At 35.1% G+C, this 26,268-nt stretch overlaps 4 protein-coding genes and 1 pseudogene across 4 annotated transcripts in view; 1 reads left to right on the top strand and 4 right to left on the bottom strand.

Annotated features, from left to right (window-relative positions):
* The first annotated feature begins 1,354 nt into the window (after nucleotides 1-1,354).
* On the top strand, nucleotides 1,355-9,476 carry LOC125819711 (F-box/kelch-repeat protein At3g23880-like; annotated as a pseudogene).
* A 553-nt stretch (nucleotides 9,477-10,029) lies between these two features.
* Nucleotides 10,030-26,268, bottom strand: part of LOC125819883 (bax inhibitor 1-like) — a 31,466-nt gene continuing 15,227 nt past the window's right edge. The window contains exons 2-6 of the mRNA XM_049499289.1: nucleotides 12,475-12,598; nucleotides 11,601-11,744; nucleotides 11,416-11,507; nucleotides 10,313-10,502; nucleotides 10,030-10,221 (exon numbers count right to left, since the gene is read on the bottom strand). Of these exons, the coding sequence (XP_049355246.1) occupies nucleotides 10,030-10,221; nucleotides 10,313-10,502; nucleotides 11,416-11,507; nucleotides 11,601-11,744; nucleotides 12,475-12,591 (735 nt within the window). The 5' untranslated portion in view covers nucleotides 12,592-12,598. The remainder of the gene's footprint in view (nucleotides 10,222-10,312; nucleotides 10,503-11,415; nucleotides 11,508-11,600; nucleotides 11,745-12,474; nucleotides 12,599-26,268) is intronic.
* On the bottom strand, nucleotides 14,657-17,266 carry LOC125819912 (bax inhibitor 1-like). Its single transcript, XM_049499320.1, has 5 exons — nucleotides 17,138-17,266; nucleotides 16,453-16,596; nucleotides 16,271-16,362; nucleotides 15,064-15,253; nucleotides 14,657-14,851 (listed from the first exon to the last, which is right to left on the bottom strand). Exons 1-5 carry the CDS (start codon nucleotides 17,264-17,266, stop codon nucleotides 14,657-14,659), a joined length of 750 nt encoding a protein of 249 aa, XP_049355277.1.
* Nucleotides 18,210-20,968, bottom strand: LOC125819873 (bax inhibitor 1-like). The gene is made up of 5 exons (XM_049499278.1): nucleotides 20,813-20,968; nucleotides 19,921-20,064; nucleotides 19,739-19,830; nucleotides 18,520-18,709; nucleotides 18,210-18,408 (listed from the first exon to the last, which is right to left on the bottom strand). Exons 1-5 carry the CDS (start codon nucleotides 20,939-20,941, stop codon nucleotides 18,217-18,219), a joined length of 747 nt encoding a protein of 248 aa, XP_049355235.1. The 5' UTR covers nucleotides 20,942-20,968; the 3' UTR covers nucleotides 18,210-18,216.
* On the bottom strand, nucleotides 24,141-25,952 carry LOC125819943 (bax inhibitor 1-like). Its single transcript, XM_049499351.1, has 5 exons — nucleotides 25,824-25,952; nucleotides 25,086-25,229; nucleotides 24,904-24,995; nucleotides 24,425-24,614; nucleotides 24,141-24,313 (listed from the first exon to the last, which is right to left on the bottom strand). The coding sequence occupies exons 1-5, from the start codon at nucleotides 25,950-25,952 to the stop codon at nucleotides 24,146-24,148; spliced, it is 723 nt and encodes a 240-aa protein (XP_049355308.1). The 3' UTR covers nucleotides 24,141-24,145.

The raw sequence follows: 26,268 nt of genomic DNA, 5'->3' as shown, positions 1-26,268 counted from the left end.
CTCTTTTGTCCCTTTTTATAGGTTTCTTCATATACTTTTTGGGAAAATTGCTTGTGGATTGTGTTATATTTGATAGCATACAATAATCAATATGTGATTACTAATATGGAACCAATGATGATGTTTGTTAAAAGAACCAAACAGATTGCTCTCTTGCTTGCCACAATTAGTATATTATTTTGATTGTTTTTTCTTAGGTACAAACATTTTTTATGGATTGAAGTATACATATTATCGTCTTTATTGAAGAAAATTACAGACTTTTTTCCAGCAGATAATGAAGAAAAAATCATATACAAAGGCTCGGAAAAAAGCTCATAAAAAAACTTGGTTTATTATTAGTTCCTTCCAAGACTCTCCAAGTAAAAGTTTTCCCCTATTTCTTCACTTCTCAATCATGGCAATAGTAATGACTATTCTGAGACAATGAGGAAAAACATTTATGATACTCACAATTTTATGGTCATTTTTAACATTTACATAATACAACATGCTATAATAAAAAAGAGATTGATGGAGGTTCATAAGAAAGGAGTCGAACATCCTCCATTTAAATTTAGTTAATTATGTTCTTGTATGGACGTGATGTTCCACTTTACTTGGGAGTGTTTTTGTCGATGCCTTTTGGTATCTTCTTTAATGTATGATATTGTTCTTTATAACTTCTTGGAATTTAGAAAATTTCATTACTTTTGACCAACTATTTCCATGGAGATTTTCTTAGACTTCTTTCTATACTAAAAATCTCTCAATGACTCATAATTTTTGTATAACAAAAATAAAAAATAAAAAAAATATTGCACTTTAAGATTTAAGAAGAATGCTTTACCTTAAGATAAAATGTTCTTGACAATGTAGTGTATGTATCAAAAATATGAATATTACTAAATGACCATATGTAGGCTTAGTAAAATATTTCAATCCTGTGTGAAACACGGGTAGTTTACCTAGTTTAGTATAAAATAAAAATCTCATGTCAACAAAATTTAATGAAAAAATTATTTAGATTGGTAAAGTGATTTTTCAAGATAAATATTCATAATTGAGTGACTTTCTAAGATAACTACACATAAGTGAGTGACTTTTGAATTTATAAATAATTTTTATGACTGCGCGCGCGGAAATGTTCACTAGTTATGAATAAAATCAATGTTAAAAAATAGGCAAAATTTTGAAGGAGGACCAAAAGTGCACCAATATTACAAACATGAGAGAATATTAATGCTTCATGTGAAAACTTAAAAGATGATTTTGAGTCTTAACCAAAGATGAGTGGGCCTTTTCTGGTCAAAAGAGTCTTTCAATTTTAGACCTGCTTCACTGCCTGCTCAGCTCAAAACTCTGGCGGCCGGCGATGTTTCCATTTCTTGGTTTTCTTGATTGGATTGATGGGGCTATTCAGAACATTCTACTCAAATTCTTTTCATGGTATGAACTTAATTTTCACTCCAATTTCTGATGATTCGATACTCCCAAATGAAATCATAATAGACATTCTCTTAATGCTTCCCACCAAATCTCTCTTGAAATGTATGTGCGTTTCGAAATCATGGCATCAACTTATCTCTAGCCCTCATTTTGTGAAAACCCATCTCAAACTAAACAGAAATTATCATACAGTTCTATTTTCAGACATCAATGGAAAATTCAAGTTTTGTTCTATCAATTACCTCTTTAACAAACAACAACAAGTTACTCAGGAGCTATTGCACATGGATCCTCCCACTTTGTTGGCTTTTGTTGTGGGTTCTGTGAATGGGTTGATTTGTCTGTGCAATCGCTCTGGGCAGATGTTTATATGGAACCCTACAATTAGCAAGTCGAAGGAATTGCTTAATTCAAAATGCGGTACCTCTATCTATATCAAATATGGTTTTGGATACGATGAATTGCATGATGATTATAAAGCTATATTTGTTGATTATTCTTACCATAATGATAATGATGATGTGTCCAAAACGAGGAATGTAGTCAATGTTTATAGTTTGAGGGCTGATTCTTGGACAACAGTAGATGACCAGCTTCACGGCATCTATCTGTTGGATTTCATAGTTGTCATAGCCACAAGAATGACTATTGTAATGAATAGAGAAAGTTGATTATTGGTGAAAACGATATTTGGGCTCTGGGACTCATTTGGACTTCTACCACCAGCTAAACTTTGGGCCTAAACGTTTTGGGCTTAAGCATACACTCAGATCCAATAAACAAATCTGTACATATCATTAGGTCTTGCAACGTTTCTTTTATTTCTTGTATTTATTTTGTTTGTTAGAAATAGGTCAATTAGAAATAGACACCTGTCTAGTTTGTTAGTAGAAAGATTCTTCAACACTTGTATAAATACAGCACCAATTGTATAGTTTGATCATCAAGAAATACAGAGAAGGAAATTTTCTATTTAGTGTCTTGTTTAATTCTTGCATGGTATCAGAGCAAGGTTGATCTTTCTTGCATAATCCCTCGTTTGAAGTTCTTCTTCTTCTTCTCTGTATATTTTCTGAAATGACTGAAGGCGAAAATTCACCTGTGGTTCAAACTACTCAAGCAAGTGATAGGATCCCTGTAATCAATACAGTGGATTCTTCACATGCTTTTTATCTTCATTCTTCTGATCATCCAGGCATGAATCTGGTCTCCACTGCCTTTGATGGCAGAAGCTATGGAGGCTGGAGAAGGTCTGTTATGATTGCTCTGTCAGCAAAAAACAAACTAGGTTTCATTGATGGATCCCTAGTTGTTCCTACTGATACAAACCTTCAAAAGGCTTGGTCAAGGTGTAATGACATGGTCCTCTCTTGGCTCTTGAATTCTCTCTCAAAAGAGATTGCTGAATCTGTTTTGTATTCTCAAAATGCCAAAGTTCTGTGGTCTGACCTGGAAGATAGATTTGGTCAGGCTAACGGAGCAAAATTATTTCAGTTATAGAAAGATCTAAGTGTTGTTGTTCAAGGAAACTCAAGTATCTCTGCATACTTTACAAAATTGAAAAGTCTTTGGGATGAATTGGATGCCCTCAATACTTTTGCTGCTTGTAGTTGTGATTGTATTTGTGGTGCTAAAGAGAAAGGAGTGAAAGCTCATCAGGATGAGAGATTATTACAGTTTCTTATGGGTCTCAATGAGACTTTCATAGGGGTTAGAAGTAACATTCTTTTATCTTCCCCTCTCCAACATTGGTCAAGCATATTCATTGGTTATTCAAGATGAGAAACAGAGAGAAATTCATGCTTCTCCCAATTACCCAGGAGAATCAGCATCTTTTCTTGTTGGTAATGCAGGATCTAGGAGGTTTGATAATTATAAGGCTCAACAAGGAAATTTTTCTAAGAAAAACACTATGACATGCAACTATTGTAAGAAAGTAGGACATAACATTGAACAATGCTACAAACTTTATGGTTTTCCTCCAGATTTTAAATTCACAAAGAACAAAAGGTACCAGAAAGGAGCTATGGTCAACAATGCCTTCAACACTAATGAAGGAAGCAATCAGGTGATGGAAAATTCTACAGATTCAAAGTCACTTAGTCAAGAAAATGTTGGACAGCTTCTGGACCTTTTACAGAAGATGAATCAGAAGACTGGAGGAAAGATTGATGCTAATGCAAACATTACCTGTGCTGGTAAGGCTAAGTTTCTCAGTTCGTATGCTTGCTTGTTTAAAAGTGACAGTACTTCATGGATTCTAGATAGTGGAGCATCTGAGCATATGACTTTTAATAGAATTTGTTTTTCTAGTTTTAATCTTCTACCCAAACCTATTTTGGTCACCCTTCCTAATTCTCATAGAGTAACTATTACTCATTCAGGATCTGTTTATCTTTTGTCTGATCTTCTTCTTCATAATGTCCTCTACATTCCTTCTTTTAAGTTCAATCTCCTATCTGTTCATAAATTGTGCAATCAACTTCAGAAGTTTCTTCTTTTCACTCCTAACAATTGTTTCATGTTGTAGGGCCCTTCACTGAAGAGCCCTCTGGTGCTTGGTAAGGAATAAGATGGTCTATATGTTTTCAAGTCATCTCAATCAACAGCTAGTACCAAGAATGTTTTCCAAGCAGCTGCTTCTACAAATAGTCTTTCTAGTTCTAGTTCTAATTGTTCTCTTTTTCCTAGTTCAGTAGCAAATGTTTTTACTTCCTGTTCTAGTTTCTTTGATCCTAATGTAAAAGAAAATTTATGGCACTACAGATTAGGCCATATACCTTTGAGTAATATGAAGAAAATTGTTCCAGTTTCATCTTCTTGTTCTAAATTTTCTTCTCCATGTGTGATATGTCCTATGGCAAGACAATCTAAACTACCTTTTCCTAAAAGTCTTGTTTCTACTAAAGCAGTTTTTGATATGATTCATGTGGACATTTGGGGCCCTTACAAAACTCCCACACATGATGGTTTTAGATACTTTCTAACTATTGTTGATGATTTTAGTAGAGCTACTTGGACACATCTTCTTAGCACTAAATCCAATGCTTTTCCCATTCTCAAATCTTTTATCTCCATGATAGAAAGACAATTCAATTCCAAGGTTAAAATAATCAGAACTGATAATGCTTTTGAATTGGGAAGTGGGAAATTGCAAACTGATTTTTTTCTGTGCAAAGGAATTATCCACCAAACTACCTGTGCTTACACTCCACAACAAAATGGGATAGTGGAAAGAAAACACAAGCATTTGTTAGAAACATCAAGAGCTTTACTTTATCAGTCTCATTTACCTATTATCTATTGGGGGGAATGTTTATTAACAGCCACTTACCTCATAAACAGATTTCCTTCTTCAGTATTAGACCATAAAACACCTTTTGAAATTCTTTTCAAATCTAATCCTGTTTACTCAACTCTAAAATGTTTTGGGTGTTTATGTTTTGTTTCTACTCTTCCTCCTCACAGAACAAAATTTGACCTAAGGGCTCTACCTTGTGTTTTTCTGGGTTATCCTTATGGAAAAAAGGGATATAAAGTTCTAAACCTAAAAACAAAGAAAATATCAATTTCCAGAAATGTTGTCTTTCATGAAGAGTACTTCCCTTTTGCATCTGACACACATTTTTCTCAAAAGATTTTCCTGTTTCCACTCCCTCTTCTGATTCTGATGATTACACTGTTCCTTCCAATTCTGATATTCCCTTTTCTGTTACTAACCCTATTCCTTCAGATACCACTGTTTTAGAACCTTCTTCTCATATTTCTGACTCTCTTAATACCACTTCTCCTAGGGTTTCCAGTATTTCTCCCACCAATCCTGTTATTGATGATTTGCTTAAAAAGTCTTCTAGAATTACTAGGACACCTGCATATCTTAAAGACTATGTTTGCAATGCCCTTCGACTCACAGATGTGAGTTCAACCTGTTTTCTGAGTCCTGTTACCCATATTTCTTTTCCTTTCAACAAATTATCTTCTATTAATCAAGTCATGCTCACCTCTGTTTCTAGTATCCATGAACCTGTTAGCTATGAACAGGCAGCACATGATCCAGCCTGGCAGGAAGCAATGCATAAAGAATTATCTGCTCTAGAATTGAACAAAACTTGGGATGTAGTTGAATTACCTCATGGAAAAAGGCTTTACCTTGTAAGTGGGTATATAAAGTGAAACAACATTCAGATGGTAGTATTGAAAGACTTAAGGCACGACTGGTTATTAGAGGTGATATTCAAAAAGAAGGGGTGGATTACAATGAGACATTTTCACCAGTGGTGAAAATGACTACTATTCGGTGCATTCTTGCTTTTGCTGTAAAGAAAGGATAGGATTTGTTTTAGTTGGATGTCAATAACGCCTTTTTACATGAAGATCTTGATGAAGAAGTATATATGAAATTTCCTATTGGGATTACACCTCCTTCACCTAATCATGTTTGTTTGTTAAAGAAGTCTATTTATGGTCTTAAGCAAGCATCGCGCCAATGGTATTCCAAACTCACTGCAGCTCTCAGTTTCAAAGGATATAGTCATTCTCTAAATGACTATTCTTTATTTTTTAAGAAAACCGACAACTCCATCTCTATTGTTGCAGCTTATGTAGATGATATTCTATTAACAGGTGATGATGCAGCAGCTTTACAAGATTTAAAATTGTTTTTAGATGCTGAGTTTAAGATTAAGGATCTTGGGAACTTGCATTTCTTTTTAGGACTAGAAGTTATTCGCGAGCCTAATGGTTTGATTCTGTCTCAACGCAAGTTCACCTTAGACCTATTAGCAGAATTTGATTGTCTACATCTTTCACCCGTTTCCGTGCCATTGGATCCTACTGTCAAATTAAAGGCAAATGATGGTATCCCCATGAAGGATCCAACTACCTACAGGCATTTATTGGAAAAAATGAATTACCTTACTCACACCAGACCAGATCTTTCTTTCACCATACAACATCTTAGTCAGTATATGCAAGATCCAAGGGTTCCCCATTTTACTGCAGCCTTACGGGTTCTCCGCTATTTGTTGAAGGACCCTGGTCTTGGTCTATTTATGAACAGTGATTCATCATACAAGCTGCTGGCTTTCTGCGATTCTGACTGGGGTACCTGTCCGGATTCACGAAAATCAGTCAGTGGGTTTTATATCTCCCTTGGTTCTTCTCTAATTTCATGGAAATCGAAGAAGCAAGCTTCGATTTCACTCAGCTCAGCTGAAGCTGAGTATAGATCAATGAGAAGGGTAGTGGCAGAACTCACCTGGTTGGTTCGTTTGTTCGACGATCTCACTATTCCGATCTCTTTACCAGTTCCTCTTCAGTCAGATAGTTCAGCTGCAATCCACATCGCTAAAAACCCCGTGTTTCATGAACGAACGAAGCATGTCGAAATCGACTGTCATTTCGTTCGTCAACAGTACCTCGCCGGCCTCATTTCTCTTTCTCATGTTAGTTCCTCTTCTCAGCTTGCCGATCTGTTCACCAAATCTCTTGCTGGACCTCTTCACCATAGCCTTCTTCACAAGTTGGGAGTATCATCTACGCCTCCAACTTGAGAGGGGGTGTTGGATTTCATAGTTGTCATAGCCACAAGAATGACTATTGTAATGAATAGAGAAAGTTGATTATTGGTGAAAACGATATTTGGGCTCTGGGACTCATTTGGACTTCTACCACCAGCTAAACTTTGGGCCTAAACGTTTTGGGCTTAAGCATACACTCAGATCCAATAAACAAATCTGTACATATCATTAGGTCTTGCAACGTTTCTTTTATTTCTTGTATTTATTTTGTTTGTTAGAAATAGGTCAATTAGAAATAGACACCTGTCTAGTTTGTTAGTAGAAAGATTCTTCAACACTTGTATAAATACAGCACCAATTGTATAGTTTGATCATCAAGAAATACAGAGAAGGAAATTTTCTATTTAGTGTCTTGTTTAATTCTTGCATGGTATCAGAGCAAGGTTGATCTTTCTTGCATAATCCCTCGTTTGAAGTTCTTCTTCTTCTTCTCTGTATATTTTCTGAAATGACTGAAGGCGAAAATTCACCTGTGGTTCAAACTACTCAAGCAAGTGATAGGATCCCTGTAATCAATACAGTGGATTCTTCACATGCTTTTTATCTTCATTCTTCTGATCATCCAGGCATGAATCTTGTTTAATTCTTGCACTATCTAGTAAATCATTACGGTAAATTTGTCAACGGGAAGGTTTACTGGGTTGCATCTACTGGTCTTCATAGTCTAAAGCTGAACAACATCATTTCTTTTGATGTAGCTGATGAGACATGGGGTAGCTTGGAGCTTCCCATTTGTAAAGAAGTCGATTCTATTTTCAAGTTGGGAGTTGTGGGGAGCGACCTTTCTCTACTTTATGCTTGCCATGATCTTACTTGTGATGTCTGGATTTTGAAGGATTGCGGAGTTTGGACAAAATTGTTCACTATCAATTATCCACGAAATGCTGGGCTATACATGCTTGCTCCTCCCATTTTTACATTTTCTATGCATCTTCAACGGTCAGAAATAGGTGACATTTTACTTTCGCTTCCGGGATATATCATGATATTTGATGGTTCAACCAAAAAATTTGAGCACACTCCTGATGTTAAGGGACCCAATCCTCCAGAAATCTACGCAGAAAGTATTGTTAATCCCCTAATGATATCTGGTAAAATTCTGCTTAGTTTAGCTGGTATGCTCGTTTTGCACTTCCTTTTCCGTCAAATATAGGACAAGACATTGAATATATATTAATCCGTACATCATATTTGCTTGTAGTTCTTATAAGCATTTCTACTTTTTATTTTACTAGTTTTTGGACACATGCACCTAGTATCGTCAATTATTAGAATGTTTTTATTCTAAAGCAATAAATCTTTAACAATATACATGTTTCAAAAGCATTTGTTTGAAATAAGTTGGTGTGGTCTACTACATGTTCTAAGTTACTCATATGCTAAAAATCTAAATACAGTATGCACCAGATATGCAGTAATTCTAACAAAGTTTCCTATTATATTTTAGTATTTGGTTTATAGATGATCGTGGTCTTGTATTGAGTATTTAATTGACACAATTTCTCAAATTCTTCAGATTTTTTATGGCAAAGAAGACAATGTTGTTATGGTGGACTCATTTTTGGCCACATCCTATCTGTTGTTCACTAATGATACTACCATAAGTTAAACATTTCAATAACAGTTTACCTTAAAACTATGTGTACGGGATGTATAAATATTCACAACTTCGAGCTTGTTTGGATTGACTTATTTTAAGTGCTTTTAAGCACTTATCTAGTGTTTGGGTAAGATTGGTTTATTCTCAACGAGGCTTAGATGTATGAGAAGAAACTGCCTGGTTTTTAAAATAAATTTGAACCATAGTTTTATTTTAACGACTAAATTGTTAGTAATTTGCAATTTCCTCTCTCCTTCCAGAAGAATGTGGTGTGATGGATCTATCTTGAAGTATGAAAAGTTCTGTTTTCATTTTCCTTTCTGATCTAGAAGAGTTTCTTTCTTTTATACCTTTGATGTAAAGGGAGAATAGTCTTTTCTATAGATGGTTGGGCTATTTGGTATGAACAGTGTCGAGTTAGAGTTTCAATACGGTGCTTCTTAGAGTTTCATCGATAACATCCTTTTACATTGAGAAATGGTGATCTGCTCGCATCTATGTTGTTTTTTGCTTAAACTAGATGGCTATTTTTGTCGTGCTATACACTGCTTTTACAAAAAAAATTGAGAGATGCAACTTCATCTTGTTTTGTACTATTGAATTTCAGGAAGTGGAAGCTAATGTTGAACACTAATCTGTATTTGCTGCTGACTGCATGGATCAAAACTATGAAGCAGAATGAAACAGGTCCAAATGAAGCAAAATGATATCGCGGATTCATATAACTGATTACTTGTACACAGAGAATGTTAGGAGGAAACCTGTGGATTGTTCCGTTGCTTTACAAGGGTGAAAGATTATTATTACCTGTTCCAGTAAACTAAACAATTAGGCACTGGAAATTTCTCACTTTCCGGATGTTCAGGAACAATCTAATGAAGACGACTAAGAATTACGATGCTTCATTCAAGTTGCTTGTATTATTTGTACATGTTAGAGAAAACTTATATCATCAATCAGAATCCTCCCCCTCTAAAGCTGCCATTTTTTCTTTACTCCAACACTAAGAAGCTCTCTTTCACCCATTGGGCTCTCTTTTCCCTTTCCATGGTTATTGACTAACTCGTCATCACATAAATCAGCCTTCAAGTCACTAAAATCATCGTCAACAGATGTATTTTCATGTGCAACTCGTCTTCATTAGGTAAGCCGGTTAGCATAATTGGGAAATTCAGAAAGAAGAAACCAACTATGAGTCAAGAAAGCTATTTAGCTAAAATTAGGAAGGCTAGGAGGGTGGAACCAACCACCATAGAGAACAATTGTTTGCCAAGAAGTATTAAAAGCACTTCTCTTCAGACTAACGAAGTTCAAATTCAATCAGTATAATATGTAGTCACAAAGTAATACTTTTTCATTATTTACAGTTCCCCATCTGCTATAGACTCGCTATTTATTCTATACTTCCCGAGTGTATCAGCATTAGTTCCGTCTGTGTTGCTGAATTTCTGCACCCAGGCATAGTCTTACAGCATGGACCACTATAGCCGGTAAATGTAGGAAGACGGTAAATGTGCAATTGACAAAGTCAATATCTCCAAAGCGAGCATCGTAAAGTATCTCTTGGCTATATACCACAAGGTACCCCATGAACAATGCATGCAGAGTGTATACCTACCACAAGCAGTACTCATCATCAAGTCAGTCATATTATTTATTCATTAGACAGAAGTAACACATTGTATGCAGACAACTGCGTGCTTACCACTAACATCCAATGAGCTATGTGGCTGTCAAGGATATCTAAAGCATAAACACAAACGCCGGAGAATATTATAGCACCAGAATAAAGCAGGGTTCCCTTGTAGATTTCTCCCCTTTCCCTCGTTATCAAGGCTACAAACCAGAAAGTTCCAATGCCAATTGTTGAACCTACCAAAAGGCCGAAAGCGAGGCTGGAGAGAAAGAAAGGAATGCTTTCTGAAGTTAGATATTGTTCAAAATATTCTTCAAATAAGGGCTAATCAACTACACATACAGAAGGGGAAGAGTAACTGCTGTTGAACTCATTAAGATGCAATAAATTAAAATCTAGGAATTCACAGAGCAAGTGAATGTCTCTGTCAAATATAAGATGCAATATATTTAAGCGCACTCTTCATAATTTGGTCATGTTTCATAATTTCACTAATGCATGAGCAATACTTGGTGCAAATACACAACTCTTTCACAATCTGATCATCATACTGATAGCCAAGAATGCACAAACTTTAAAACTTCAAAACATAATCGTGAGATACACTTTTCTTACCATAATTCCAGTCAAGTCCCTTAAATCCATGAAGAATAGAAGTAATTTCAGGGTATAGGAATCTTAAATACAAGTCATATTACTCAATGCTTCTCATTCATAAGCTAAATATAATGCAAATTCTGAACTGTGAAAGCCTAGATGATTGATCATGCCATTAATACACAAATTTTCAGACATTCCAGGTTGTCCAAAATCCACGTGATCCAAGATGTGTGCTGTGTGCAAGAATGATACAAGATGTCAAATTCATCCACTCCAATGCCTTATGAAAGATTTTTCACAGAGAAAGTAGTCATTCTAATTGATTATGGAAAACAATAGTTTCTACAAGGGTACCAATTTTTCCAGTTAGGATTTCGAGTAGATCTAATGATTATTAAGGCTAATGGGATTACAAGTATATACCAATCAGCAACAAGCCTTTCTCCGTACACAATTGAAGACTACAAAATCAGGTTCCTAGTGATGTGACATAACCAGAAAGCAGTCAAAGCAACCATATCAAACTTTGACAGAAGATTTCTGAACAATTTATAGCATCTTTTGACTCTTACGCTTGTTCCATTTCGGTGAGATGTTGGATAATAAGGCCAAAAGAAGCGCCCAAGTTAAAGACAGCATACAGCAAGAGTAAAACCCTCTTCCTCTGCATAGATAGTAGAAGATCTACGTTTTAAGAAGCGACTTCAAGAATAATTCAACAACTTGGAAGAAAATCTATACAGCATAGATCACATACCACTCTCCATGGTGCTGTAATGTACAGCCAGAGTAAACTTGCTACAGAAGAAATAACTGTGACCGGCCCTCCCGCTTCCCAGATCCAGTGCAAGAAGGATCCAAAAGTAAAACTCAACATGGCACAGAAGAAAGTAAGATACACCTATAATCACATGAAAAAGAAAAGGGAAATCCAATACTTAGAAGCGAAAATGCATCTTTTTCCAGATTACTAGGTTTTGCAAAAAAAGAAAGGATCAAACACAAGACACTGAAATCTGATCCAAAAAACGACTTTAAAAAATGAATAGGGAGCAAGGCTTCAATACCAAACTCGACTCAAAATGCTAAAGAAGAGAGTTTTATCAGATTATCACTGACGACATAATAGGGGCAAAAGAACAGTAAAAATTACAGAATTGTAAAATGTTGCCTTATTTCCGACTGAACTACAACAAATTGTAAAATTAACCAACAATCATTATCGGCATTCTCGCGATTACAAGTAGATCTCCTTATACATCGCGATTACGTAAATAGAAAAACCTCCATTCTCAGTCTCTCTAATACCAAACTCGACTCAAAATGCTAAGAAAAGCTGCATGTTACTCCAATTGGTTTTATCAGATTATCACTAACGGCATAATTAAGTGCAAGAGAACAGTAAAAATTACAGAAATTGTAAAATGTTGCATTATTTCTCACTGAACTACAACAAATTGTAAAATTAACTATCATTATCGGCATTCTCTCGATTACAAGTAGATCTCCTAATACATCGCGATTACGTAATTCGAGAAATCTCCATTCCTCAATCTATCAATTACAATTCTTAAATTACAACATTTTAATCAGAAAAAAAGTAGAATAAGTTTAAGGATGAATGAATGTACCCTCTTCAAGCTTCTGTAAGCATGCATGGAGATTTTTCCAGAATTCATCAAGTCTTGTCTTGTCCAATTCCTTTTGAAGGAAGCTTTCACAGCATTTTTCATCACTGAGAATTTCATTTTTTTTTTTTTGCAGAGAGAAAACGGAATCGGAAAACTGATGAAGAACAATGAAGAAGGAGAGCTGTGCTCTGTTTATACTGTAAAGGAGTTCGTTACCATCGACTACCCTCCCCGTTACTCTTATTCGGAATATTTACGCTTCTACCTTTCAGTTATGGGCCGAGTTTAGGAAATATTCCAGGGGTATTTTCGTCAAACGAGCAAAGAGAAAGTATCCACGTGTTCAGATCATTGGCGGGAAAGGGGAGAGGTTTTAGAAATGTAATTGTAGCATATTTAAATCGTCACGGAGAAGATAAGTACTAATTTATAGAGCAACTTTCACATATAGCAAACACAAAATTCATATTTGTATGTTATAGCAAAGTTTGCATAATTGCGCTTCATAGCAAACATAAATATTTATATTTCACTATACATATACAAAAGAAAACAGATGTATAATCTGCTTTGGTATACATATACAAAAAGATCAATTGTATAAAGTGAGAGAGACGAGTGAGAGAGCGAGATCTGGGAGAGTGGCGAGCGAGATCTGGGAGAGGGGAGAGAGGGGAACGAAAATATATGTATATATACAATTTTCACTCATTTTATACATTTGCGTTTTTGTAAAAAGTGAGAGAGGCGAGTGAGAGAGCGAGATCTGGGAGAGTGGCGAGCGAGATCTGGGAGAGGGGAGAACGAAAATATATGTATATATACAATTTGCGTTTTTTGTATAAAGTGAGAGAGGCGAGTGAGAGAGCGAGATCTGGGAGAGTGGCGAGCGAGATCTGGGAGAGGGGAGAGAGGGGAACGAAAATAGATGTATATATACAATTTTCTCTCGCTTTATACAAACACAAACGCACTTTATACACTTGCGTTTGTATAAAAAACGAGAGAGGGGAGGGAGAGAACGAGAGTGGCGAGCGAGATTCAATAGGAGAGAGGTGAAATAACAACAGTTTGCTATGAGGTACAATTAAATCAAACTATATTTATAGAATTTAATTTGAATTAATAGTTTGTTATTATATACAATTTTCCCTAATTTATATAAGATGTTCAGTTTTATTTTTTATTTAATTAAATTGATATATTGGTTAAAAAATCTTACATATCTTTTTTATTTTATGTTTTATATTTTTAATTAAATATAGTCTATAATACTTAAAAGCTATTTAAAATAATTAAATTCCCTCATCAGTCATCACTAAAGTTTTAATTACTCAATTTAGGATTAAAGAATAAATTTATTTCCTCTACAAGCTCCCAATTTCTCCTTTTTCATATTTTTTTTGGCCGAAAATTGAGTCACTGTTATACTAGCCCTCAATCATTATTATACAATTCAACTATTATTATCTCTAATTAATTTCTTCATTCGATAAAAGCTCAACCACTTCACCAACGATTATCGACAAAGTTTCTCTAGTTCAGTCATTGTTATTCCCAAATCTCAGTCATTGTTATCTCTAATTAGTTTCTCCTTTTCTGTGAGAGTCCAAAAAATGTGTTTTATACTCAACTAAATCATTCCCAATAACCGACCACTTGGTATATATAGACTAGCAGGTAATTTTATGTTTATCAAACCATTGATAAGCCAAAATGTGCTTAGTCACACACCCTCTAAAATAATTTTTAAAACTAAATAGTCGTGTTAATTTGCCTAAATATAATTGGAAGTGCCCGGAGGAAACAGAGACGATATCTTTTATGATACCAAAAATAGCTTAATAATTTTGGTGTAATGAAGTAAAATTGTTCAGTGAGCATTTGTGAAATTAAACCAAGTAGTCTTATATATGATTCCAATGAGAACCCTAAAATTTGAAACTCATGTAACAATTCAAATAGTCTTCATTGCACCCTCTTGAAAAAAAGAAAGAACACTTATTAGTAAGTACTACATTTATTAGCATTCAAGAGTTTCTTAATCACAAAGTATATTTGTGTGGTAAGGTAGGTAATCAACAATCAGTATTTGCCTAGAAATATTCAAAACACTTGGCTATTCCAAATTCAATGACTAAAATGTAGCCACAAAGGAATACTTCTTCATCATTTACAGTTCCTAATCTGCATTTTGATCAACTTTTGCACCAATGGGAAGGCATACTCTTGCAGCATGGAGCACTATAGCCGGTAAATTGAAGAAGACAGTGAGTGCACGATTGATAAAGTCAATATCTCCAAAGCTAACATCGTACAGTATCTCTTGGCTATATACCACAAAGTACCCCAGGAACAATATCACCGCAGCGGTTCCCTACAACAAGCAGTATTCATCATCAAGTCAGTCATATTATTCATTCATTATACAGAGGCGAGTTTAGAGCTAGAGTCAGTAAGTTTAAAATGACTTATCATATTGTATGTATACATATGAAGTTTAAGTTCGAGGCAAAAGTAATGATTTATTAATATGGGAACTGTTTTATAGGATGAGTGTGGTCGCATTGTATGCATACAACTGCTTACCTTTAGGATGGCTTGGACTGTGTAGCTGTCACGGATAAAACAGCCAATCACAAGCAAGACTGCTAACATTACAAGACAACAATAAAGCAGGCCACCGTGGTAGATGTGGCTCCTTTCCCTTGTTATTGTGACTTGAAACATGAAAATTGCAATGCCAACTGTTGTACCTGCAAAAAAGCTGGCAACAAAGCTGGAGAGCAAGCATGGAATGCTTTCTGAAGTTAGATATTGTTCAAAATAAGGAACAGAGAACAACAAGGGCTATCAACTACACATACTGTAGGGGTAAAGTAACTGCTATTGAATTCATTAAGATGCAATATAATGTAGGAATTAACAGAGCAAGCAAATGTCTGTTATTTTAGAACAAACTCCAGGAATCAGGGGTAAATTATCTATGTGAACTCTTCGCAATTTGGTGCAGATGCAGAACTCTTTCACATTCTGGTCATCATATTGCTCAACTTCTCCCATTCTAAGCCAAACATAGTTCAAAATTTGAAACTGTATGTGCTATAACATATACTAATAGCCAAGAATGCAGAGACATTAAAACTGTTCAGGTTTCCAAAGAAGCACATAACTGTTAGATACATTTTTCTAACTATAATTGAAGTCAAGTCCCCTAAGTCCATGAAGGATACAAGTAATTTCAGGGTATATGAATATTAATTACAAACCATCAATTTAGAAGTCCAAAACAATAGTTTATAGCCTAACAACAGACCAACATTCTAGCACCCAATGCTAGACATATTGCTCAATGTTTTTCATTCATAAGCTAAGCATAATGAGAATTCTGAACTGTGAAAAAGCCTAGGTGATCGATCATGCCACTAATGCACAAATTAATTTTCAGACATTCCAGGATGTCCAAAACATACGTGATCCTAGCCACATTTAACTAACTACGTGCAAGAATGATACAAAATGTCAAATTCCTCCATTCATGTGCCCTTGTACTCACAAGTCCTTATTACAGAAGTTTTACAGAGAGAGTAGTCATTCTAATTGAAGATGAAAAACAATAGTTTCTACAAGGATAAAGTTTTTATACTAATCAGCAAAAAGCCTTTCTCTGTACACAATTGAAGACTACAAAAATCAGTTTCCTGATAATATGATATGAAAAGAAAGCAGTAAAAGCAACCATATAAAACATCAACAGCAGATATCTGAACAATGTTTAGCATCTTTTGAGCCTTACTTTTGATGCATTTCGAAGAGATATTTGGTAAGAAGGCCAACAGAAGCCCCGAAGGAAAAGGCATAAATCATCAATAGTGAGCGCCTTTGATTCTGCATAGACAGAAGATTTACAAAATAAGAAGCGACTTGAAGAACAGTTCAGCAACTTGGAAGAAAATCTATGAGTCATTGATCACGTACCAGTCTCCATGGTGGTGTAAAGTAAAACCAGAGTAAACTTGCTGCAGAACAGAGGACTGTGAACAGCCCTCCCACTTCCCAGAACAAGTGCAAGTAGGATCCAATAGTAGAGCAAAACATGACATTGAAGAAAGTAAAATACACCTATATCATCGGTAAAAACTAATCAAACACAGGAAAAGGGCCCTTCATATATAGTGTTGGAATTAGAAGCTGAAATCTGAAATTGCACGAAACAAACTAATCCGTCCCATTCAATTGTTATGCTACTTTCATTCAAAACAACTTCTAAGACTGAATAGGGAGTCAGGCTTCAATAACAAACTCGATACAAAATGTTACTCTAGTTGTTTTATCAGATTATCACTAACGTCATAAGCAAGTGCAGAGGAACAGCAAAAATTACGGCAATACTTTAAAATCTTCTGAGAATCGGAATTCATCAATCCTGAAGATTTAAGAAAAGCAAGTAGAATGTTGCCTTATTTCTTACTGTGAAAAAACGAATCGACTATGATTATCCGCAATATTCCGAGAACCGAAATTCATCAATAGTGAAGATATAAAATATTTAAGGATTTAGCATCATCTTCTGATCAGCTATTAGAAACATGACTAAAATCTAGATTTCTCTAAATCAATATTTTGATCAGAACAGTAATTCTTAGGTATAGGATGAATGTACCGCATTCAAGATATCGAGAGTTTCCTGGTTAACTTTTCCAGATTTCATCAGGTCTTCTCTTCCCCAGTTCCTGTTGAAGTACGATTTCACAGCATTCATCGCATGGAGTTTCAGCTCTGAGAACTTCATCTTTCTTCTCTATTTTTTTCAGAGAGAAAATGGAAATGGAAAAGTGATGAGGAAGAATGAGGAGCGTGAGCTGTTTTTATAGTTTTGCAGAGAAGAGTTCATTACCAACGACTGCCCTTGCCATTACTCTATTTCAGATATTTACGGTTTTACCTTTCATTTATGGGCAGAATTTTGGGAATAAGCTGGGGTAATTTCGTCAAGGAAGTAAAAGAATCTCCTGACTCATATCATTGGCGGGAAGGTTTTCCTTTTTCTCATTTGGTTTTTTCAAATTACTCCTGTGGAACAATTGTATTTCTTTTTTAAAAAAAAAGAGTCTAAAACTTATCAGTTTTTGATGAATTATGTTGAAACAATGTTTTTTCTTTTTCTTTATTTATCAGCAACACTAATATATGTAAGTTCAAATTCAATTGTTATCCTTTTCGGCTCGTTAATAAACCCATAATGAATTCCAGTTCATTGTAAAGAAAGTTGACGTTTATTTTGGTTGTCTTTGACAATGGAGAAAATATTTATATAGAAAATGAAATAGATAACAATTCGTTCGTGTGTTTTCTAAAAAGGTGCAAATAAATACGTTTTCCTGTTAAAACAATTGAAATGTCTTTATTTGGTTACAAAGAGTGCTTATACATTGGGGGTGAGTGGTGACCAACAGAGAGCAAAATAGACCAACTGAAAAAAATTGGAAGGTGGTTTTCGAAAATTGATATGAAGATAAAAGCTAACCGATTTGTAGCTAAAATTATGTGAAAAAATTGGGAACGCTAGAATATACAATTACTATTTGCCAAGGAATATAATATTCAAAGCACTTAGCTTCTGACTAACGAATTTCAAATTTGATCAGTAAAATGTAGTGACAAAGGAATACTTTTCATCATTGACAGTTCCTCATCTACATTCTACTCTCTATTTATTCTACAATTCCAAGTGTATCAGCATTAATTTTGTCGGTGTTGCTCAATTTTTGCACCCAGGCATAGTCTAGCAGAATGGACTACTATACCCGGTAAATGGAAGAAGATGGTGAGTGTGCGATTGACAAAGTTAATTTCTCCAAAGTGAGCATCATACAATATCTCTTGGCTATATACCACAACGTACCCCAAGAACAATGCAAGCACAACGCATACCTATCACACAAGCAGTACTCATCATCAAGTCAGTCATATTATTCGTTCATTAGACAGAAACAATGATTTATAGGATGTGTGTGAGCACATTGTATGCATGCAACTGCTTACCTTTAACATCCAATAAGCTGCGTGTCTGTCAATGAATTCGAAAGTTCTAACAACACAGGTGGCAAACATTAGACTCAAAGGATAACTCGGGCAGTTGATGTAGATTTCTCTCCTTTCCCTCGATAACAAGGATTCAATCCAGAAAGTTCCAATGGCAAGTGTTGGACCTGCATAAAGGCCGACAACAACGCTGGAGAGCAAGCAAGGAATGCTTTCTGAAGTTAGATATTTTTCAACTTATCAAAATATTCTTCAAATTAGGAACACTTAACAACGAGAGATAATCAACTACACAAAAAGATGGAGCAAAGTAACTGCTATTGAATTCATTAAGATGCAATATAATGTAGAAACTGAAAGTGCAAGCAAATGTCTTTGTCATATTAGAAATGACTTCAAGAATTCAGTGTAAAATGATTTAAGTGCACTCTTTATAATTTCGTCATGTTTCTTGGTTTCACTCATTTATGCTCGTTACTTGGTGCAAATGAAGAACTCCTTCACAATTTGGTCATCATATTGCTAAATTTCTATGTGCCACAACATATACTGGTAGCCAAGAATGCACCTAATGGTGAGATACAATTTTCTAACTGTAACTCCAGTAACATCCCCTAAATCCATGAAAGATACAAGTAATTACAGGGTATAGGAATCTGAAGTACAAGTCATCAGTTTACATGTCCAAAAACAATAGCTAATAACCTAACAACAGACCAACATTCTAACACCCAATGCTCATATTGCTCAATATTTCCCATTCATATGCTAAGCATAATGCCAATTCTGAACTGTGAAGACCTAGGTAATCGATCATGCCATTAATGCACAAATGTGATCCTAGTAGCCACTTTTAGCTAACTGCGTGCAAGAATGATAAAAAATGTCAAATTCATCTACTCCAATACCATTGTTCTCACAAGTCCTTATGAAAGAATTTTCACAGAGTAGGTAGTCATTCTAATAAAGATATAAAACAATACTTAGTTTCTACAAGGATACTAACTTTTCCAATTAGGATTTTGAGTAGATCTAATGATTATTAAGGATAAAGTAATCACAAGTATAAATACCAATCTGAAAAAAGCCTTTCTCTGCACATAAAGACTACAAAAATCAGGTTCCTGATAATATGATATGATAAGAAAGCAGTAAAAGCAATCATATAAAACTTCAACAGAAGATATCTGAACAATGTTTAGCATCTTTTGAGTCTTACATTTGATTCATTCCGAAGAGATATTCGATATAAAGGCCAAAAGAAGCACCCATGTTACAGGCTGCAAACATCAAGAGTGAGACCCTCGCCCTCTGCATAGACCGAAGATTTACGACATAAGAAGCGACTTCAATAATAAATCAACAACTTGGAAGAAAACCTACAAGACACTGATCACTTACCACTCTCAATGGTGATATAAAGTAAAGACAGAGTAAACTTGCTACAGAAGAAAGGACTGTGAACCGCCCTCCCGCTTCCCAGATCAATTGCAAGAAAGATCCAAAAGAAAAGCTCCACAAGGCACATAAGAGAGTAAGATACACCTATATTTTCAGCAAACTAATCAATCACAGGAAAAAAGGGGAATCCAATACTTGGAAGCAGAAGTGAAAATGCATCTTTTCCGGCTAACTAGGTTTTGCAAAGAAAGAAAAGATCAAACACAAGATGCTAAAACCTGAAATTGCATGAAACAAGTAAATCCCTCCATCCAAAATTATATGAAACGAATACATTTTGGGAAGCTTGAATGCACTTGGAACCATTAAACTTCATTTAAACTATTCAAAAACAACTTTCAAGACTGAATAGGGAGCATGGTTTCAATACCAAACTTGACATGCTTAACAAAAGTTGCATGTTACTCCAATCGTTTTGTCAGATTATCACTAACAGCATAAGCAAGTACAAATTAAAAGAAGAGAAAAACTATGGTAATCCTTGTAAAATATTCAGAAAAATCGAAATTCATCATGAATCCTGAAGAATTAAGTAAGCAAGTACAAAAGAAGAGAAAAATTACGGTAATACATGTAAAATATTCAGAAAAATCAAAATTCATCATGAATCCTGAAGAATTAAGTAACACTAAAACAAATCGATTCCAAGTAGATCTCCTGGTACAGCTATCAATAATGAGATCACGTACAGTTACAATATTTTAATCAACTCGATTCCTCAATCTCTGGATTACAATATTTTTCATAATCAACATTTTATTCAAGTAGAACAATAATACTTACACTTGTGATCAAATATAAAGAAAAAATGAAACCGTAAGAATGAATGTACCGTCCTCAAGCTTGCGTAAGCTTGCTCGGGAATTTCACCATTATTCATCAGGTCTTCTCTTTTCCAATTCCTTATGAAGTAAGCTCTCACAGCCTTCCTTGCCTGGAGTTTCATATCTGTGAACTTCATGTTTTTTGCTTCAGAGAGAAAAGGGAATCGGAAACTTGATGAAGATGAATGAGGAACTTGAGCTGTGTTTATTATACACAGAAGAGTTCGTTACCAACAACTTCCCCTCGCATTTCCTCTGTTTGGGAAATATTTACAGTTCTACCTTTCGGTTTTTGGCTGAGTTTAGAGGATATTGCAGGGGTACTTTCGTCAAAGCAGAAAAGGAGAACAATCTCCAGGCTCAGGTCGTTGGCGGGAAAGGGGAGAGGTAGGAATAAATTTATTTTTGACTAAATTAATTACATAAAAATGCCCCAATCCAAAATATTTCCCTAAATTAATTGAGATTGGTTTTTTATTTTTAAGAGATTGAATATTAGTATTAGTATTGCTTTCTCCTTGTATATATATTTTTTCTCAAATTGCACATATAATTTTGAAGGAGCAATTTTGTAAATAAATGAACGAAGGAAATCTTAGTGCTACAACAATAATATATCCATATATAAGGTAGAAATTGAAAGAGCGTGCCAGTTAACATTTCCAGAATTCATCAGGTCTTCTCTTCCCCAATTCTATTGAAGGACGATTTCACAGCATTCATTGCTAGGAGTTTCAGCTCTGAGAACTTCATCCTTCTTCTTTATTTTTTTCCAGAGAGAAAATGGAAATGGGAACAATTGTACTTCTTATAAAAGAAAATTGTTATTTTGTTGCTGATGTGAAGTTTTGATAATTTAATAAAATTTGGGAATGATAAAAAAAGGGGACCAATTCAGTTACCTGAAGAGTCATGCTGATAGGGGGAAAAAGGTGAATAAGTCTATTATCATCAAAAAGGAGGAAAATATTATTTTGAAGCTGATGTGAAGTTTTGATAATTTAACAAACTTCGAGAATGATGAAAAAAGGGGACCAATCCAGTTACCTGAAGAGTCATGCTGATAGGGGGAAGAAGGTGAATAAGTCTGTTATCATAAAAAAGGGGAAAAATGTTATTTTGGAGTTGATGTTAAGTTTTGATAATTTTACAAACTTAGGGATCTAAAAAGAGAGCAGATCCTTGTTATTGAGACTGACGACAAGGTAAATGAATAAATAAACTCAGCATGAGGAATATTTGTGTGTCATCATCAAAAAGGAGGAAAATGTTGTTTTCTAGGTGTTTTGATGATCCTCACAAATGCAGGGACCTGGTCCCTGGCAAAGTGCTCTCGTCTAGATTCAAAATGGTGTACAACTGTAAAGTTAACTTGTCAGGCTGGTTGGTGAAAAGTGCAGTGTACTTCACCAATAGGAAGGACAAACGAGGTTGTTTGTATTAGTGGTCAAAACTCTTGTTGGTGACTGATATATACAACAATAAACAAACAATGTTATTCATTCAAAAACAGAGAGCGCTAGCAAGTCTTTTTCAAGAACACACTGCAAGGGACCTGGTCCCTAAAAGACTACGTACATGTAAAAGACGAAAAAACAACTGTTTAAAAGCTGTCACATTTGACATGGTTGGTGCACAACTTTTCAGAAAAGCAGGCGCTCAGCCAATGGTCTCACAAGACACAAACCAAGATTTGGCAAACAAAGATTTGAATTTCTGAAATTCATAAGCTTACAAAGAAGAAGTCATCTTCAAGGAAGAACACTGCTCATATCAACAAGGGACCTGATGGAGTGCTGAAGAGTCTTTGTTGTATTTTGAGCTTTGTATCTTATGTGCTTACATTGTAAATCTACTCCTAAGTTATAAAGGATAGTAGATCATTTGCTTGTCTAAGTTCTTAGTTTGAGTCGTATTAACTAGAGTTAGTTAGTCGAATCATCTATTTTTAGTCAAGCCTATTTACATCATTGTTTTGATATTCTCTCTTGGGTAAAGTTGCCTAGGAGTGTCAACTAGAGTTAGTTGATGTGTGGTGCAGCAGAGTTGCTGCTCATTTATGCTCTTGTCTTAGAGATCGGAGTTGGTGGCAAGAGCTAGCCTTGTGGGTTCTTAAAGTCTAGATCAACTAGAGTTAGTTGGTTTAGTGGGCAATAGGATTATTGTTTAGTTTCCTTTGTAGTAGAGTTGCTACTGTAACGGGGAAGGGATTAAAGAGTTTTAATTCCTAGGTTGCAAGAGTTTGTAATTGGAAACTTTGCTCCGTTTAAATGAAATGGAGTTTGGGTTGAAATTTTGTGAGTATAGGTCGTGTTTTTCATCGCCCTTGAGCAAGGGGGTTTCCACGTAAAATATTGTGCATGATTTACATTGTGCTATTTATTTTTTGCTCTTATATTCTATCGGGGAACCTGGTCCTGATCACTGGTGGACGCGTACATTCCAACAAAAACCTTAAACTACTCCTCAAAAATCACAAACAACGATAACATCACACGTTTTTCATATCAGTTGCGATGAAGATTTCCGCTAATCTATTGGTTTCATGTGCTGCTCCCTTGGGTGCTGTTGGAATCGAGAGCGTGAGAACTACTTTGCTTGAAGCGCTAGTTTTTGGTGAAATATGTTGAGAAAATGTTTTTTCTCTTTCTTTATTTATTAGCAATAATACTATATGTAAGTTCATGTTAAGAAGTCCCACATCTGTAGATGGATGAGAATTTGGTCTCCTTATAAGGACTTGGACAAACCTCCCCTCATGAGCTAGCTTTTGAGGTTTAGTTAGGCCCAGGTGTCATATTTTTACATGGTATCAGAGTCAGGCACATCCCGATTTGTTGTTCGACTTGTGAATATATCCATAATGAATTAATTCTAGTTCATTGTAAAGAAAGTCAACATGTATTTTGGTTGTGTTTGACAATGGAGAAAATATTTTCCTAGAAAATGAAATAGATAACAAATCATTCATGTGTTTGCTAAAAAGTTCCAAATAAATACTTTTTCCTATTAAAACAATTGATTAGTCTTAAAAGGAGTACTATTTGGTTAAGCAAAAGTGCTCATCACCAACAGAAAGCAAAATAGACCAACTGAAAAAAAATTGAAAGGGTTTTTGAAAAATTGATATCAAGAGAAACGCTAACCGATTTGTAGCTAAAATTGTGAAAAAATGGAAACGCTAGAATATACAATTACTATTTGCCAAGGAATATAACATTCAAAGCACTTGGCTTCAGACTAATGATTTTCAAATTCCCCATCTGGATTCTACTCTCTATTTATTCTACAGTTCCAAGTGCATCAGCATTACTTCTGTGATTCTATTTGTGTTGCTCAATTTATGCACACAGGCATAGTGTTGCAGCATGGACCAATATACCCGGTAAACGGAAGAAGATGGTGAGTGTGCGATTGACAAAGTTAATTTCTCCATAGTGAGCATCATACAATATCTCTTGGCTATATACCACAACGTACCCCAAGAACAATGCAAGCACAATGCATACCTATCACACAAGCAGTACTCATCATCAAGTCAGTCATATTATTCATTCATTAGACAGAAGTAATGATTTATAGGATGTGTGTTAGCACATTGTATGCATACAACTGCTTACCTTTAACAAAAAATGAGATGTCTGGCTGTCAATGTAGTCTGCATTACTAGCAACAAAGGTGGAGAAACATAGAGCCCAAGAATAATACAGGCAGCCCAAGTAGATATCACTCCTTTCCCTCGTAAACATGGATCCAAACCACATAAATCCAATGGAAAATGTTGGAGGTGCCAAAAGGCTGTAAACAAGGCTGTAGAGCAAGCAAGGAATGTTTTGTGAAGTTAGATATTTTTCAAATTAACAAAATATTCTTCAAATAAGGAAACACAGGACAGCAAGAGATAATCAACTACACATACAGAAGGAGCAAAGTAACTGCTATTGAATTCATTAAGATGTAGAAATTGAAAGAGCACTCTTCCAATGCCATTGTTCTCAAAAGTCCAGAGTTGGTAGTCATTCTAATTAAAGATGAAAGCAGTAAAAGCAACCATACAGAACATCAACAACAGAAATCTGCACAATGTTTCTAGTCTTACTCATGATCTATATCAAAGAAATATTTGATAAAAATGCCAATAGAAGCACCGATGGAAAAGGCAGCAATCATCAAGAGTAAGATCCTCGTCCTCTGCATAGACAGAAGATTTACGATATAAGAAGCGACCTCAAAAATAAATCAACAATTTGGAAGAAAATTTACCAGTCACAGTTCACGTACCACTCTTAATGGTGATATAAAGTAAAGACAGAGTAAACTTGCTACAGAAGAAAGGACTGTGAACAGCCCTCCCGCTCCTCGGGTCCAGTGCAAGAAGGATCCAAAAGTAAAGCTCCACATGGCAAAGAAGAGAGTAAGATATACCTATATTTCAGCAAACTAATCAATTACAGGAAAAAAAGAGAATCCAATACTTTGAAGCAGAAGCGAAAACGCATCTTTTCCAGCTAACTAGGTTTTGCAAAGAAAGAAAAGATCAAACACAAGATGCTGAAACCAGAAATTGCTTGAAACAAATTAATCCCTGAGTCCAAAATTATATGAAACGAATTCATTCTGGGAAGTTTGAATGCAATTTCATCCAAACTATTCAAAAACAACTTTCAAGACTGAATAGGGAGCAATGTTTCTATACCAAACTTTACTCAAAATTCTAAAGAAAAGTTACATGTTATGCCAATCGTTTTGTTTGATTATCACTAACAGCATAAGCAAGTACAAAAGACAAGAAAAAATTACGGTAATACATGTAAATATTAAGAATAATCGAAATTCATCATGAATCCTGAAGAATTAAGTAAAGCAAGTACAAAAGATGAGAAAAAATTACGGTAATACATGTAAACTATTCAGAAAAATCAAAATTCATCTTGAATCGATTCCAAGTAGATCTCCTGATACAGCTATCAGTAACGAGATAACTAGATAGAAAAAATGAAACCGTAAGAATGAATGTACCCTCTTCAAGCTTGTGTAAGCATGCTGGGGAATTTCTCCATTATTCATCAGGTCTTCTATCGTCCAATTCCTTAGGAAGTAAGCTCTCACAGCATTCATGGCGTGGAGATTCATATCTGAGAACTTCATGTTTTTTGCTTCAGAGGGAAAAAGGAATCGGAAATTTGATGAAGAAGAATGAAGAACGTGAGTTGTGTTTATAGTTCGTTATACACAGAAGATTTTGTTACCAAAGACTGCCCCTCGCCGTTACTCTGTTTGGGAATATTTACAGCTCTACCTTTCAGTTATTGGCTGAGTTTTGCATCTTTTTTCTTTTTTTAAAAAAAGTTTTTATTGGATAAACGAGTACAAACGTCGTGCAGAGAATCGATGGTGTAGATTATACCTATTTTAAATGTTTCCTCTCGGATGACAGTGTCTTCTCTTCCACAATTCCTATTGA

Source organism: Solanum verrucosum, unplaced genomic scaffold, assembly GCF_900185275.1.
Source record: "Solanum verrucosum unplaced genomic scaffold, falcon-dt-bn FXZP01000020.1, whole genome shotgun sequence".
In the NCBI taxonomy this organism is placed as follows: Eukaryota; Viridiplantae; Streptophyta; class Magnoliopsida; order Solanales; family Solanaceae; genus Solanum; species Solanum verrucosum.
Note: the sequence above shows the minus strand (reverse complement) of the source record. Positions and strands in the feature narration are given on the sequence as shown.

Coding starts and splice junctions, on each gene's coding strand:
- LOC125819912 (XM_049499320.1), bottom strand. CDS start 17,266: ATGAAGTTCTCAGAGCTGAAACTCCATGCGATGAATGCTGTGAAATCG. Junction 16,363..16,452: donor TTACACCACCATGGAGACTG/GTACGTGATCAA, acceptor CTGTCTATGCAG/AATCAAAGGCGCTCACTATT. Junction 15,254..16,270: donor CTCTTCGAAATGCATCAAAA/GTAAGGCTCAAA, acceptor CTTGCTCTCCAG/CTTTGTTGCCAGCTTTTTTG.
- LOC125819873 (XM_049499278.1), bottom strand. CDS start 20,941: ATGAAGTTCACAGATATGAAACTCCAGGCAAGGAAGGCTGTGAGAGCT. Junction 19,831..19,920: donor TTATATCACCATTGAGAGTG/GTAAGTGATCAG, acceptor CGGTCTATGCAG/AGGGCGAGGGTCTCACTCTT. Junction 18,710..19,738: donor CTCTTCGGAATGAATCAAAT/GTAAGACTCAAA, acceptor CTTGCTCTCCAG/CGTTGTTGTCGGCCTTTATG.
- LOC125819943 (XM_049499351.1), bottom strand. CDS start 25,952: ATGAAGTTCTCAGATATGAATCTCCACGCCATGAATGCTGTGAGAGCT. Junction 25,230..25,823: donor CTTACACAAGCTTGAAGAGG/GTACATTCATTC, acceptor GCTGAAATATAG/GTATATCTTACTCTCTTCTT. Junction 24,615..24,903: donor TTCTTTGATATAGATCATGA/GTAAGACTAGAA, acceptor CTTGCTCTACAG/CCTTGTTTACAGCCTTTTGG.